This window comes from Phaethon lepturus, unplaced genomic scaffold (genome assembly GCF_000687285.1).
Source record: "Phaethon lepturus isolate BGI_N335 unplaced genomic scaffold, ASM68728v1 scaffold18160, whole genome shotgun sequence".
Classification (NCBI taxonomy): Eukaryota; Metazoa; Chordata; class Aves; order Phaethontiformes; family Phaethontidae; genus Phaethon; species Phaethon lepturus.
The window spans coordinates 1-16277 of record NW_010514264.1 but is presented as its reverse complement, the minus strand read 5'-3'; the positions used below and the strand labels follow the sequence as shown (position 1 = coordinate 16277).

Genomic DNA, 16277 nt, shown 5'->3' with positions numbered 1-16277 from the left:
ATAAATACAGAAACTGAAGCTTTTAGCTTCAACTGAATTGCTTCAGCAACTCTTAAAATAAAATAGGTGTATTTGGGTTTTTTTCTGCTTTGGATATAATGAGATCAATAGGACTCTGTATTCCTAAACTCTGCAATACTGAGATGCAGTTTGGAATAAGAGACACTGACTACTGAGTTCACAGTTTTCTAAGAAATGTGCCAGAATTATGACTCAGTTATTTTCTCACTTTTTACATTTCACAATGGAATTAAGAACAGAGACTGCAGCCATGATTTATTTGTAATATTCCAATTTTCTGTGGCCTTTCACTAGGCAGTTCAGTTAAATTTGTATCAAAATTGTATTTGAAACAGTTACTTACTGTTATTACAATAAGCTTTCTTTTTGTTTTAGACAAAATAGGAAATAGGACCAAACATCTTTTGTTCTGACTTTCCTGCATCTATGTGCACCTTGTCTTTAGAAGTAATGTGTTGATTACAATAAGCTTTCTTTTTGTTTTAGACAAAATAGGAAATAGGACCAAACATCTTTTGTTCTGACTTTACTTCTAAAGACAAGATGCACATAGATGCAGGAATGTGTTGTTAATGCTACATGAGGCTGCTGCTCTTAGTACAAAACAAAGTCACTATGTAGGCAAATCCTAAGGTACTGCGTAGTTCCAGTGTCTCTTGGACAGGTTTGCAGGATCATATTACATCAGGCACTAAATGTTATGTTTCAGGGGGAACTTACTATTCTTCCAAAATGTAAATTAAGGAACCCTTCCCCCTCAGTCTTGCAGTTGGTTGATAATAGTGCTACTATCTGAAGCTTTGCATACCGGGGAGTAAAATTCAGCCTGAACTACAAAGAGAGTTCATGTCTACTTGCCACAGCATGTTTTTGAAGTCTTTTGTGTAATAGCAACTGTTTTAAAAGCATATTTAGTTGAGGAAAAAATACAGTAGATATAAAATGAGAAGGGCAAGCTTGTTTCTAGTGTGTGTGAGAACATTCAAGCTTATGAATGTTGAGGTTAGTCCAAGAAAAGATTGATTAATTTAAAATTTATTTTAGTTCTCCTCAAAAAGATATGGATAAGAAAGTGGATGAAGAGCAGCCTTTGACTGCGTGTAACCAGTACCCTAAAGAAGCGGTGAGGAAACGCCAGAATTCAGGTCGCGGTTCCAGGGGCAGCGATTCTTCCAGGACCTCCAGGAAAAGCTTCAGGCTGGACTACAGATTAGAAGAGGATGTAACTAAATCAAAGAGAGGGAAAGATGGGAAATTTGTCAACCCATGGCCAACGTGGAAATCGCCAACCTTGCCAAATATTTTGAAATGGTCCCTCATGGAAAAAAATAACAGCAATGTGCCATGCTCAAAGCAGGTAAACACTTGCATGTTTTCTATTATTGGTTTAGGCTGCTTTTACATCTGTGCTATTCAATAAAAGAGGACAGTTTCTAATTAATACTTATTAGACATCTTTTGGAGACTTAGAATTCTGTCTTGTTTTTCTGACTTCAGTATCGCCTTATTCTTTCAACAGGTGGGTTTCTTTCTGCCTCTCTCATTTTTTTTTTTTTCTCCTTTCTGTTAGTTCCACACTCTTTGATTTATCCAGCTGTTTATATTTACAAAAACAACAAAAATGGCCCCGCAGCTCAGCCATAAACTACAGTTACACTCTTTTTCCTTTTTAATAGATGTTGCCTTGTGAGGCCTGTTACTAACATCATTCCTATTGCATGAAATAGCTGTGGCATATCTCATTTTAAAAATCTAGCCTTTCCCCCCCTCGCCCCAGACTGGCATTTACTCCATATGTACATCTTTTTAATAAAAATTTAATAAATAGTTGCTGTCATTTACTTATGGAAGTGTTTGCAAATGTATGTTTTTCTGTTTCAGTACACCAGAAGAAAAAATAGCATATATTAAAACTAACCTGAGCAAGTATTTGTACTGAAATACTAAAGGTACAGTGCCAGTTCACTGGGAAACATCATTATTTGTTCTTCGTGTATTTCTTCTGTCAGATATTGTATATTAAGAAGGAGGTGGGGAAGCAACCTTGGAAAAGCTTCTTTTCCATGAAAAGTAATGGATACTGTAAAGCCACAGTTTATCTTTGTGGCCACAAGTGTTATGATGGCTACAGTTTTGACTGTTAGGATTACTTCTTAGTGTATTTTCTAATGTGTTGACTGCACTTCAGAAAAGCTGTGTTTGAAGGGTGCGCAACCAGGGAAAGTGTTTTTGAACAAATAGGTGTTAATAATGCTGTTAAGCATCCAAGGAGGTATGCATAAGCTATAAATCTCACAGTCAGTATTTAGCAAAGAGCTTACACTTTTCATTTCTATCTTATGTGAATTACCTGTGAAGGAGGGAATTTAATCAGCTTTATGGACAAGAAAGCTGTGTAACTTATGATGGTCAGAGGTTTGGGGATTTCTTTAAGGATATATGGCACAGAACATGTTTAAGGGAGAAATAATCTTGGCTGTAATTGTTCTTTAATAATAATAATTTGACTTCAGAAAGAAGCACAGCAAACCTATGTTGGTCTTGCGATCCTTTCCAACAATTTAGTGTTTTAAATGTGGTGTCCTGCTTCTAGACATTATCTGCACCTTGTAGTAGTAGCAGTGGTTGTGCCTTAGTGTGCACAGCTTTCTAGGCAGTGTGCTGCATTATGATACTTTGGCCATATTTGTGTAAAATCCATGCCGTGGCATTTTCAGTTGCCTTTGACCACTGCTCTATTCCATATGTGTACAATAGCCTTCGTATCTCACCTGTCAGAAGCCCGGTTAGTGACTGAAGTACCTAGAACACCATGCCAAGGTGTACTACAGAGTGCAGAATATACAGGCCTCTTATGGCAGTGGAGAACTGCAGCACTCCTCTTTGATTTACAGTAATTCCCTGCAATAAAGGAAGATTACAAAGAAATCTACACTGTACCACTTGTAAAGCTGTCTCTCTGACTCAGTCAGGATTCATTTTGGACTAATTTTATTGCTTTGCATATGAAATTTTTTAATTAAGTGCCTGCAGTTATTCAGGAGCTCAGTGAAGTATATCAGCAATAGAAAAACCTGGATAGGGATCAATGAAATGCACTTCTTGAGTCTTTGGCCATTTCGATGCTTGTTCCAGCTATGTTTGTTCCACACCTAAGTGGAACTTAGAAGTAAAGCACTTCTGAGCTTGTTTAAAATTCAAACTAAGGGTATCATACTTTATTTAGCACTGCTAGATGGCATGTCCTTTGAGCAGCCTCCTACTCCAATTTCCTTTGAGCCTAGTGATACCCTGATGATGGGCAGGTTCATTTTATCTGTACCAAGTGCTTTGCATATGTGGGGAAAAAAAAAAAAGGCATATTATCCAGGATATGTACTTCACTGTGTAAAAGCTATATGTATTATAATCATGCCTTCACAACAAGCCTATATCATTATCCAGAATGCATAGACTTCTTGTATTTTCATTACAGGCTTTATTAATAGCTTTTTTTCAGTGCTGTTGAGGTATCTTTATTAGTTGCTGGATCAACAGTTTAGATTGTTCTCGTTTCTGCAAAATCCAGTGGTATTCCAGCATGCACTAAGTGCCAAAAATCCTAAGCTAATTAGCTAGTCTTACCAAAGCCCATCATGTGTTTCTTCTTGCGTTGCATTAGGAAGGAAAGAAGAACATGGGAGGGGGGAAGGGACACAGCAGAAGGAATTTTTGTGTTATTTCAGTGATGAAGATAAGACAGTATTGGGCCCATTTTGCTTCTGTTGGTACCTGATTTGACACTAATGCCATATTTCAAAGATCTGTTACAATTCTTGTAGTATTAATATGTTTCTGGTTAGTCTGACAGAGAACAAAATGTACTATAGCAGGATAAAAGTTCCATAAGATTATGTATTTTGTTCATTATGTTGTTTTATCCTATTGTATGAGTTTTAAGAATTTAATATGGCATATACTGCCAATAGAACTTTTGTTTTAGTTTGAAATCTTATGAGTTGAGTAATGAGTCCTTATTGCTTTAAAAGGTAATTCTGGGCATTTTAACATACTTTTGAAAAATATTATAAAAAAACCAAACAACCCCAAACACAAAACCCATGCATTGAGAAGTAATTTCTTTAGCCATTTCCCTGTGTGATTTACTATGATAGTTAAACAAAATGCCTCATTTCTGATCTCCTCCGAGGAATCGGATCAGAGGCCTGTGTAACACAAACCTGTAGATGTCACACAGAGTCTGTGCTTTCCAAGTCACACTGCTTTTGTGCTCTTGGTTTGCCTGGAACTTCTGTTTACAGACTTTCATTTAAATAGGTCAGGATACCAGTTGTTCGAATTGTGCTACTCCTTATCTATCAATCTTCCTGTCTGTGTGTCCTTTACAAATGCCTTTCATAGTGATTAGTTCTACCTTTAAATCAACTATTCCAAGTACTTAATAGTGTCAATCCTAGTCACATCCTTGTAAAGCCTTTAATAGTGCAAATGTGTTGTAGTTTTACCCCAGTAGGCAGCTAAGCCCCACGCAGCCCCTTGCTTACTCCCCTCCAGTGGGATGGAGGGGACAATTGGAAGGTCAAAAGTGTGAAAACTCGTGGGTTGAGATAAAGACAGTTCAATAGGTAAAGCAAAAGCTGCACACATGAGCAAAGCAAAGTAAGAAATTCATTCACCACTTCCCATCAGCAGGCAGGTGTTCAGCCATGTCCAGGAAAGCAGGGCTCCATCACATGTAATGGTTACTTGGGAAGATGGAAGTCATAACTCCGAACGTCTGCCCCTTCCTCCTTCTTACCTCAGTTTTATTGCTGCGCATGACGTCATATGGTATTGTATATCCCTTTGGTCAGTTGGGATCAGTTTTCCTGGCTGGGTCCCCTCCCAGCTTCTCACACACCCCCAGCCTACTCGCTTTGATGCTGTGTGAGCACTGCTCAGCAATAGCTAAAACATCAGTCTGTTGTCAACACTGTTTTCAGCACAAATCCTAAACATAGCACTACAGGAGCTACTAGGAAGAAAACTAACACTATCCCAGACAAAACTACTACAATATGTTTGAGTCTCAGTTAAGAACTCATTTTTCACATCTGCCAGTTACCCAGTTCTTCATACATTTAATATTGTTTATTAATATTGCAAGATGCTAATTTAAAAAACTAGTTTGTGTCAAATGTCAGCAAAAATAAAGTGGATTCACTTACACTTCTCAGAATAATTTCTAGTCTAACTCTAAAAACAGCTACTTAAAGAGAATATTTTCTGTTTAAAAAATATACTTACTGACCTAAATTGCATTATTACACTTAATTATGAATTCCATATCTGAGTTTAATTTCTTTGATATAATCTGATTTGTTGACTTAACCACATGTAATTTGGTGGGTTGTCCTAGTATCCGTTTTTGAGTATGATAGTTACTTTTGTGGATCTTCCATTTTTTTCTTCTTTTTTTTAATCTAAGTGACACAATATAAATCCTCTGTGGTTCAGATTTCTGCTGCGAGTGTCATTCTCGTGTACTTAGAATGAAATAGAAAGTGATGCTTCTTTCTTGCACCCCCTGGGAATCTGCCCTCAGGGACAAGGGAGCAGAACAGAGCTGGCAGATCTTTAAGGATGCTTTCCACAGAGTGCAAGAGCTCTCGATCCCCAGGTGTAAGAAATCAGGAAAGGAAGGCAAGAGGTCGGCATGGCTGAGTCGAGACCTGCTGGGCAATCTAAAGGGCAAGAAGGAAACGCACAGGCAGTGGAAACAGGGACAGGGATCCTGGGAAGAGCACAGAGACACTGCCCGGTTGTGTAGGGATGGGATCAGGAAGGCCAAGGTGCAGCTGGAGCTGAACTTGGTAAGGGATGCCAAGAATACTAAGAAGGGCTTCTACAGGTATATCAGCCAGAAGAGGAAGGTCAAAGAAAGCATATCCCCCTGATGAGCACAACTGGCAAACTGGTAACAACGGACAAGGCGAAGGCTGAGATACTAATTGACTTCTTTGCCTCAGACTTCACTGGCAGTCTCTCTTCCCACACCTCTTGAGGGGATGGACTGCAAGAAGATGACTGGAAGAGCAAAGTCCCTTCCACTGTAAGAGAAGATCAGGTTCGAAAGCACCTGAGGAACCTGAACATGCACAATTCTATGGGACCTGATGAGAAGCACCCCAGAGTCCTGAGGGAATTGGCTGAGGTAGTTGCCAAGCCACTCGCCGTGATATTTGAAAAGTCCTGGCAGTCAGGGGAAGACCCTGGAGACTGGAAAAAGGGAAATAACTGCACCCATCTTTAAAAAGGGTAGGAAGGAGGACCCTGGGAACTACCAATCTGTCAGCCTCACCTCTGTGCCTGGGAAGATCATGGAACAGATCCTCCTAGAAGCTATGCTAAGGCACATGGAGGACAAGGACGTGGTTCGAGACAGCCAGCATGGCTTCACCAAGGGCAAGTCCAGCCTGACCAACCTCGTGGCCTTCTGTGATGGAGTGACCACATCAGTGGACATGGGAAGAGCTACCGATGTCTATCTGGACTTCTGTAAGGTCTTTGACACAGTGCCCCACAACATCCTTCTCTCTAAATCGGCGAGAGATGGATTTGATGAGTGGACTGTTCGGTGGGTGAGGAATTGGTTGGATGGTTGCATCCAGAGCGTAGTGGTCAATGGCTCAATGTCCAGATGGAGATTGGTGACGAGTAGTATCCTTCAGGGGTCCGTATTGGGACCAGTACCCTTTAATATCTTCATCAATGACGCAGACAGTGGGATTGAGGGCACCCACAGCAAGTTTGCAGACAACACCAAGCTGAGTGGTGCAGTTGACATGCCTGAGGGATGGGATGCCATCCAGACGGACTTGGACAAGCTGGAGGAATGGGCTCATGTGAACCTCATAGGTTCAACAAGGCCGAGTGCGGGGTCCTGCACCTGGGTCAGGGCAAACCCTGCTATCAATACAGGCTGGGGGATGAAGGGATTGGGGGTACTGGTAGATGAAAAGCTGGACAGAAGTTGGCAATGTGCACTCACAGCCCAGAAGGCCAACCATATCCTGGTCTTCTTCCAAAGCAGCATGGCCAGCAGGTCAAGGGAGGTGATTCTGCCCCTCTACTCTGCTCTGCTGAGACCCCACCTGGAGTCCTGCATCCAGCTCTGGAGCCCTCGGCACAAGAAAGACATAGACCTGTTGGAGAGAGTCAAGAAGGCCACAAAAGTGCTCAGAGGGATGGAACACCTCTCCTGTGAGGACAGGCTGAGAGAGTTGGGGTTGTTCAGCCTGGAGAAGGGAAGGCTCCAGGGAGACCTTACTGCAGCCTTCCAGTACTTAAAGGGGGCTTATAAGAAAGATGGGGACAGACTTTTTCACAGGGCCTGTTGCTATAGGACAAGGGGTAATGGTTTTAAACTAAAAGAGGGCAGATTTAGACTAGTGCTACGGAAGAAATGTTTCACCGCCCTCATGGTGAAACACTGGCATAGGTTGCCCAGAGAGGTGGGAGGTGCCCCATCCCTGGCAACATTCAAGGTGAGATTGGACAGGGCTCTGACCAAGCTGGTCTAGTTGAGCAGTGACATCTTCATGGCAGGGGGGTTGGACTAGATGACCTTTGAAGGTCCCTTCCCACCCAAACTATTCTATGATTCTCTCAGGCTAATACTCATACTTTGTTTATTCTTGTATGAATTAAGTGATTGTATTGTACTAAGCTTGTATTCAGCCTTATAGAAGTTTATCTATTTCTTGTTCCTGGAGAAGGTAATGGAACTTTTCCAGTAGACATGTCTTGTCCATTAGCACTCATGGTCAGTGCTAATGACCATTAAGAAAAGAGCAATTTTTTTTGAAAGAGCAATTACATCAAAGAAAGAGCAATTACATCAATATTGTATTACTTACAGTAGAAGTGCAGGCAGATGGAGGTGTGTGTGTTTGTTCCAAACATATGTCCTCCAAATCAATAAAATATTGTAGAGTAGGTAACTTTCCTGAAGCTGTCAGCACTGTTTCAGCAAGGGAAATCCTGGGCTCCTAAACTGTCGCAGCATCTGCTGCACTTTTAAGGGGGCGGGATGTCAGGTCTGTATAAGCTCACTGATAGCGCTGATCTATTCTCCTAGACCTAGAGAATGAAGACAGCAACCACTGCAGGGAGAACTTGACTAGGAAACAGAAGTGCTGGGACACTGTGATTACCAGGGAGAGAATAGTGTCAGGAGTCTGTAGAAGCTGCCAAGCACAGGAAAATGATTCTGAAGTTGTGAGTTCAGACCAGAACTGTTTGGGAGCGGAAACACTGTGGCAGACCTGGAGATGGTCAGGAACTCTGAGAAGACATTTTGGTTGGCTGTTTTTTTAAATAGGAAAAATCTCATTTATTACAAATAAAACTTCTGCATAAGCATCTCAACCAAACTGCAGTGAAGAACCTAACTCTGATTCAAAATGAGAGAATGAGTGGTGGTTAGACGATGAGTTGCAGTAGATAATGTACATCCATGGCCTCCTTTGTGCCAACTTGAGGCTACACCTAGAGTCAGCTTTGGAAGCCGATAGAGCTGAAAGCTGCCTGTTTTCCTCCTCTGCATTAATGTTCACCTGGATCAGTTCTCTGACCTGTCAGACTTCAGTGGGGACTGCATAAGTATTCACACTGGAACAAGAGGGGAGGTGAGGGAAGGTTTCTGTAACTTTGTTACACAGGAGTGTGGATTTAGGTTGATTTGGAATCATTCATGGGACTGCAACGGGGAGATCAGTATAGTGATTTATTCAGTAATAGTTAGAAGTTTAATTACCTTGAAGACTTCAATAAAACGTTATGAGAAACATACCTAAGTGCTTCAAGGCCCATATTAAAAATGAGTTTGTGTTTTATAAATGTTCATTGAATTATTGGCAGGATAGGAAAAGAGAGTTGTAAACGCTAGCATTAGCCAAGTGAGGTTAACCTCCCTGTGCTGCTTCTATACATAATGGGGAGAGAGAGAGGGTCTGCTAAAGGTGAATAGAACAGAGGTTTTGTGGAGTGCTGTTGGGAACATGGCATTCTCATCTGTGGGTTTGAGACTTACCTGTGCAAGGACTTAGGGGATGCATCATTTTGTTGCACAAGCTAAACTTGAGCATTTGTTACAGTGTGTGTGTATATATTCTTTTCCAGGTTGGGGAAGGCCAACCAATTGCAAAGCCTTTCCTTTCCTTAGCAGGATGCTGTTAGTGCCTTACAATGCTTTCACTGCAGTGCTTTTAGACTCTCTGGCCTGATGGCATACTTTCGAGCTCTCCCTTCTTTCCCTTGGAAGAGAAGTGGAAATGTTACAAAAACCTAAAATGAAATTAGGAGGAAGTAGCTGGGAAAATTGCCATTAAAATGGCATCTGTTTTGTGTTGCAGTTCTCTGATTGCCTAAAAATATAAACAAAGCGGAAGTTTGACTGTGATGATTTGTGCCTTGTATGCAGTTTTTGTTCCACGGCCAAGTATGTTCTTAAATCTCTCATGTATATTGTGTTCTTTTTTGCTAGGAACTCGATAAAGAGCTTCCAGTGTTAAAACCTTACTTTATTCAGAAGCCGGAACTTGCTGGGAAGACAGGAACCGGTATGCGAGTGACGTGGTTGGGACATGCTTCAGTTATGGTGGAAATGGATGAACTTATATTTCTTACTGACCCAATCTTCAGCCAGCGAGCTTCCCCTACTCAGCTGGTGGGTCCCAAGCGCTTCCGAGGACCTCCGTGCACAGTAGAGCAGCTCCCCAGAATAGATGCAGTAATGATCAGCCACACCCATTATGATCATTTGGACTACAACACTGTAACGAGTTTAAATGAACGCTTTGGGAGTGAGCTGCGCTGGTTTGTGCCTCTGGGGCTCTTGGACTGGATGCAGAGATGTGGTTGTGAGAATGTGATTGAACTGGATTGGTGGGAGGAGAACTGCGTCCCTGGTCACGATGCGGTAACTTTTGTCTTCACCCCTTCTCAACATTGGTGTAAAAGGACTGCGACAGATGATAACAAGGTTCTTTGGGGCAGCTGGTCTGTCTTGGGACCTTGGAATAGGTTTTTCTTTTCAGGAGATACTGGATATTGTGTTGCTTTTGAACAGATAGGTAAAAGGTTTGGACCTTTTGATCTTGCAGCCATCCCCATTGGAGCTTATGAGCCAAGGTATGAAAATCAAAGTTTGATTAAACTACATAAATGAAATGATACACTGATGACAAAAAATACATATAGAAGCGAAAACTGTAGGTGTACTTTATTAAGATTTTACAATAGAACATAGGGGTAAAAGAAGGAAGTTGCTGAATGACAAAAAAGCAGGCAGCTGGAAGATAGAACTGAAATGTCTAGGGTGCTTGCCTGTGTAATGTAAACCGTTTCTTGTTTAGAGGTATGATAGTCTTTCTTTCCCCCAAAATGCTGCAGTGGTATCTTTTCCCTGATATTATTCTCATTTTTTCCAGTATTACTTGGCTCCTCCAGTTAACGTGTGATGTTCTTGGAGAGGTTGTTTTTTTTCTTTTCAGTCTTAAGCACAGCAAGGGTGAAGCAGCTGATCTTCTTCCATGAAAAATGTTGAGTAAAAATCTGGAGTGGCTTTTTGAGTAAAAATTACTTTGTGGCTTTTTTTCTGGAATAGCATCACTTAATCCAACCCATTTAGATACATGCAATTTGCTGCATTTTTCTCTTGCTTCAATCTTTACACTGTTTTTGCAACTTATCTGGAGATAAAGACAACTCCCTTACAGAGTGTGAAAAATCTGTTTAAGCATCTGTGTCCTACTTACAATGGGGTATCTACACTTTTAGGTGATAATGTTCATATAATGCTGGAAGCAAAGCATGTATAGGCTGGGAAGGGAAGATAGGAATCAGAATAACGTGGTAAAAATCTGGTATCTTTCAAGAATTGCCAGGTTCTCTCTTCTGCTTTACCACCATTCCCTTAGGCTATCTTCTGAAGCACACTTTTTGGTGTGTGCTGCTAACATGACATTTTTTCAGGGATGGATTTAAATCTATGGCCTTAATGCCTCAAGGCACTAGTAATATGTCCTTATATTATTAAAAAATATAGATAAGAAAAAAAAAGTTTGAAAAGGAGGGTGAAATAAATGAACTGCTATTTTGTGGCTATGTTGGTATATTCCAGCTTGTTGATTTTCAGTGTTGTTCAGACATACATGCTCCATAATTTTTTAATTAGGTGAGCATATCATGGAGTTTGTTGGTTGGTTTTTTTTTTTAGATTCTTGGCAACTTACCCAATTGTAAAGGAGAAATTTTGCACTGAATTAGATGACACAAAAAAATTACTTTGTTTTGGTAGGTGGTTTATGAAATACCAGCATGTGGATCCTGAAGAAGCAGTAAGAATCCATATTGATGTTCAAGCAAAGAAGTCTGTAGCAATTCACTGGGGGACCTTTGCTTTAGCAAATGAGGTAAATTTCAATGCTCTACGTGAGCTCAGATTTCCTGAGTACACAGTCATTAATAAAGCTTTGCTCTTGCAATTTAAGCTATGTATCTGTAAATGTATACTTAAAGTATAAATTTTGTATGAGTGAAAAGTTGTTACTATATGTACTGCAGTTCAAAACAATGCTTAGCTTTTCATAACCAATTACATAAAGTATTTCCACTGTTAATATTAATTTCAAAGTACAGAGTTACTGAAACAAATGTGGAGGATTTCTGATACCTGAAAGCTGAGGAACATGAAAGGTGGGGCATGTATGCAATAATAAAAGTAAACATGGCAGTGCGTCACTTGGAGACAGTAAGAATTGCATGCCTGTAGGTCAATACAGTATTAATCACGTCTGTCTAGTAAATTAAATAGTATTTTTAATAGTTGATTCATAGTTAAATACCAGCAAGAATATGAAAAACTGTGTTATTCCGAGTTGCTGATTGATGGATTTATTCTCCCGCTCCCTCATGTCCCCAGCTCTAATAAGGAGGTTACCCACATGCCTTAACAGGGACAAAAAAATGCAGTGAAAGGGAAGTATCTACACCTACTTTGATACACCTTGTCTGGTAGCTGTTTTCAACTTTATCTTGGCATCAGTTGCACCGCTTTATCTTGTAACTCGGTCTGATGCTGTTACCAACATTCACCTGATATGTCATGTTTTCTTTAATTGGATACATTTTCTATCCATGATGCTTCTAGTAAGTTGTGTCACTAGTTCCCACGGTACAAATGCTACTGTGCTATTAGAAGCACAAAAAAATGGATGATTTCGCCCTCATGGTGCCTTTTCTGAAATGTGACAAATAGAATGACGTGACTTCAGGGGCACCTCATTGAAATGGCACTAGTTTTTAAGAGTAAAGCCGACACCTTTGTTGTACTCAACGAGAGAAAGCGCCATCTGCTGACCTGCTAACCCATCCTCCTCACCCTGTTTCTGCCTCCGAGGGGTCTACTTCAATACATGGAAGACGACTGAATTTTGGGTGATAGGTTGTGCCTTGCTAGTTACTCTACAACTGTAAATCAGCATTCTTATCGTTTAAAAAACAAAAATGAAACCAAACACTTTAATTTGACCACGATACACACACCCCTTTTTAGATAACATTTAAAATGGAAACCATTTCTTGTTTAGAGCAGTGATAGTCTGTCTTTCCCCCAAAATGCTGCAGTGGTATCTTTTCCCTGACATTATTCTTATTTTTTCCAGTATTACTTGGATCCTCCAGTTAAACTGAATGAAGCTCTTGAAAGATACGGCTTGCAAAAAGAAGACTTCTTTGTCTTAAACCATGGAGAATCACGGGACTTGAGTACCAATGATGGGTTTGAATAATGAAACAGCAGCAGTTCCTTGTAAGCCCTGTTTGGTTTGAACTGCCAATTAATGTTACAAATATTAATATGATGTACTTAAAAAGTAGATTTTTTGGAATGAATTGGATTTTTAGATGCCAGGTTTGTCAGTTTCAGGACTAAACTTGCATACCAATTTCACAATAAATTTTCCTAGTTACATTGTTTATAAATTTTGAGAGGTGGTCTAAAAACTGGTTAATATATAAGGTATTGTCTGGGAATAACTTGCAGTTTCAACTCCTGTGTACACCACTGGTAGATTACTGGGTTTTTTTAAGAACTCTTCATCTTGCCTGCAGCAGCAATAATAACCTCAGCGCAGGACATATTCTTATAATTAATGGCTGACTTGAATTAGTCATTGTTAGAATGTCACCTCCCACTTGTTAGTCATTAATCTTCAGGTTATGCCCTGTGCCTTGATAGCTTCACTGTATGTTTTGTGGGGTGGAGTCTTCCAATACAGCTGTGTTGTTAAAGCACAAGCACAGTAAAAGCATTATTTTACTGAGTGCTTCTACATTTTCATATATTGATGAACCACAAAAGCTGAATATTACAATGATCTAAAGAAATGTGCCTTTTAGAGAGAGATAATTTAATATTGCATCACTTATGTGTAAAACTTACTGCTGGCCAGAGTATCTGCACACTTTCATTGTCTTGTCAATGTTTTTAGGTTAGGCCTGAATGTGTCTAAAATAACGTTGTCAAATGCAGTACATGAAATAGAATAATCCCTTAATGGCGCTTGTCTTTGCATTGACTCAGCCTATTACTAAGTACATTTTTGGTTTTTTTTTTTAAGTGAAAAGTCTTGAGCAAGGGCTGTGGTATTTTTTTCTTATAGCTTCCCTATAATTTTAAAGTTGAATGAGAGATTTCAACATTGTTTAGTATTGTAAAACTTGGCTAAATGTATCTGTATCAACTTGCCATGCTAATTTACAGAATTAAAGCCTATTGTTGCCAATAAAAAGGGTTGTTGTGCTCCTTCATAATTCATTGGAAATTAATTTTTTTGTTCATTATTGTTTTGGTCTATGGGATATGTGCATTGTTTTGCTCTTGCTGTGCATTACATTTTATGTTCATACTCCGTGAAGATAAATAAAATAAAAGATACATTATTTCCCTGCAATTTAAAGACATGTACTTTTGGCAACTAATTAAAACTGGTGAATGAGATTTCATGCTAGAAGCAAACTGAAGCAATCTGCTGACAGTTGTCTTTTAAAAATTTATATTGGGAAGTCGTAGAAATCATACAGATCTTAATAACAACAAACAACAGCACAAGGAAGCAAAGATCAGTTAGTCCAAGTTCATGCTGAGTGAGGGTTCTGAAACAGAGAATTACATTTGTGTGTAAGAAAAAGTAGCTTATATTCTTTTGGTGGAATTCATATTTGACAAACATCAAGATTTCTTTATTTGCAAAAGTAATTCTAGTATGTTCTAGATGTATTCACCAGAATTTGTTCAAAACTGGTTTAAAACTACTCCAGTCATTCAGTGTTGGATTCTTGGGAGGGTATTTCAGATTGAAGTCTCTATTGGGCCTCATTTACACAATAGCTTTGATAACGATTTGGATAATACAATGCACATTACGTGTTCATAATATTGTGGAGAACACCAAGCTACAAGGATGTTTTGAGTACTTTGAAGGACATGGTTAAGACTGAAGTTTTTTGGGGTGGTTTTTTTTTTTTCAGTTTCCAAAATTGTTAATAGACTGTTCTGTAAAATTCTGTACTTTAGAAAGGAAGAATGAAACTAAAATACAGAATACCTAGATAAGCAGCCACATAGCAGAGAAGTACTGACTTGCAAGGATCAGAGACTACATGTCAGTAATACATATGTTTTGTTTTGGATCTATTAATTCACAGCATTTGTATGTAGAATGATGACTGTTAGACTTTGCTTGGTGCTGCTAAGATTCCATCTAGGGTGGGGAGTGGGGCATAAAAAAAACCAGACGCACTTGCATGAAGACACTTCAGAGAGTCTTGCATGATTTCAAAACATCTCAATAGCATTGTTCTGTGAAGAAGGCGCTTAAAAATAGGTCTTTCTAGACTAGAAAAAGACTGAGGCAACACTGTAACAAGTTTTCATGTCTTTTTAGAAAAGGGGACAATGGTCACTTGTTTCTGTCTGCTATCAAAGCAAAGGATAAGAGATCAACTTTAATTACCAAAAAGATATTTGAAAAACTTGTTTTTAGGGTGGAGGACATGGAGAGAGACGTCTCTGTTGCTGAACTTAAGAAAATACGCATCTATATCAGATATACCTAAAACAGACTAGTTTAAGTTCTTGTCAGAAGAGAAAGGTGGGATTGGGAAATTCTTAGTGTCTCACCTAGCCTTTATTCTTCTTTTAAATCTACAGAAAGTGGCAAAACATTAGGTGATTGTAATGTAACTTGCTGGTTATTACAAAATGAACTGTTTTTGGAGCAGTGGGAAGGAGAAATCTGTCAGTGCAGCAATTGCCAGAGTTCTGACTGGGAATCATGCCAACTTCTATTTCTGCCTTAATTCTATTCCTGATGAGTTAAAAATACCTATGTAGATAAATTCGATACGTGTAGCTTTACCCCATGTAGATAAATTCGATACGTGTAGCTTTACCTGTAGTATTGATGAGGGCATAGAGACGTATTTTCAAAGTCACATTTTTCTTGCAGTTTTAGCTATTTGCGAAGTCACCTACTGAAAATAAATGACGTATCTATTGAATTACAGAAGGAGGAGAGAGTAGTATTTTATTAAGAGCAGAGTGGGTATATTAAGTGAGAAAGACGAAGCATCTGGTAACAGTTTAGGTAATACATCTCTCTTAAAAATGGTACAAGGTGGAAAAATTGTTTTCTAGCCTTTACATCTGACGCTTTTTTAACTTTCTCTGTGATGTGGTGTTCAGGAAGTATTAGTAGTCTTGGTTTAGTGTGAAGTGTTTTCCAGTGTGTTTTATGTTCATCAGTGAAACTTCCTTCAGGTTCTTTTACAATGATGTTTATATGTATTCCACTTCTTGAATTAACACTGGATTGATGACTAAAACTTTATGGGGGGCTAACTCAACAGAAGCACTTATTCCTATGATGTTCCAGTTGCAGAGAAAAAGGAGTAAAGCTCTCCAAGGAAGGCAGGCTTGGGGGCTGCTACAGAACAGGAAGCTTGGGTAAAAAATGTGATGACACTAGTTTTGTACACTTTTTTTATAAAGATGAGAATGTTGAATTGCAGATAATCTTGACTTACAATATTTTTGAAAAATATGTATGCTTTCCTTAAAGTGACCGTTTTAAAGAAAGACAAAATCCTTTTGAATTTTTTCAAGTGTAGAAACCTTGCAAGGTTGTGCTTGACCAACCTGATCTCCTTCT

At 39.3% G+C, this 16277-nt stretch overlaps 1 protein-coding gene across 1 annotated transcript; it reads left to right on the top strand.

The window, feature by feature from the left end:
* Positions 1–1069: 1069 nt before the first annotated feature.
* On the top strand, positions 1070–13015 carry NAPEPLD (N-acyl phosphatidylethanolamine phospholipase D). The gene is made up of 4 exons (XM_010292493.1): positions 1070–1378; positions 9548–10194; positions 11363–11477; positions 12729–13015. Exons 1-4 carry the CDS (start codon positions 1082–1084, stop codon positions 12852–12854), a joined length of 1185 nt encoding a protein of 394 aa, XP_010290795.1. The 5' UTR covers positions 1070–1081; the 3' UTR covers positions 12855–13015.
* The last annotated feature ends 3262 nt before the right edge of the window (positions 13016–16277 follow it).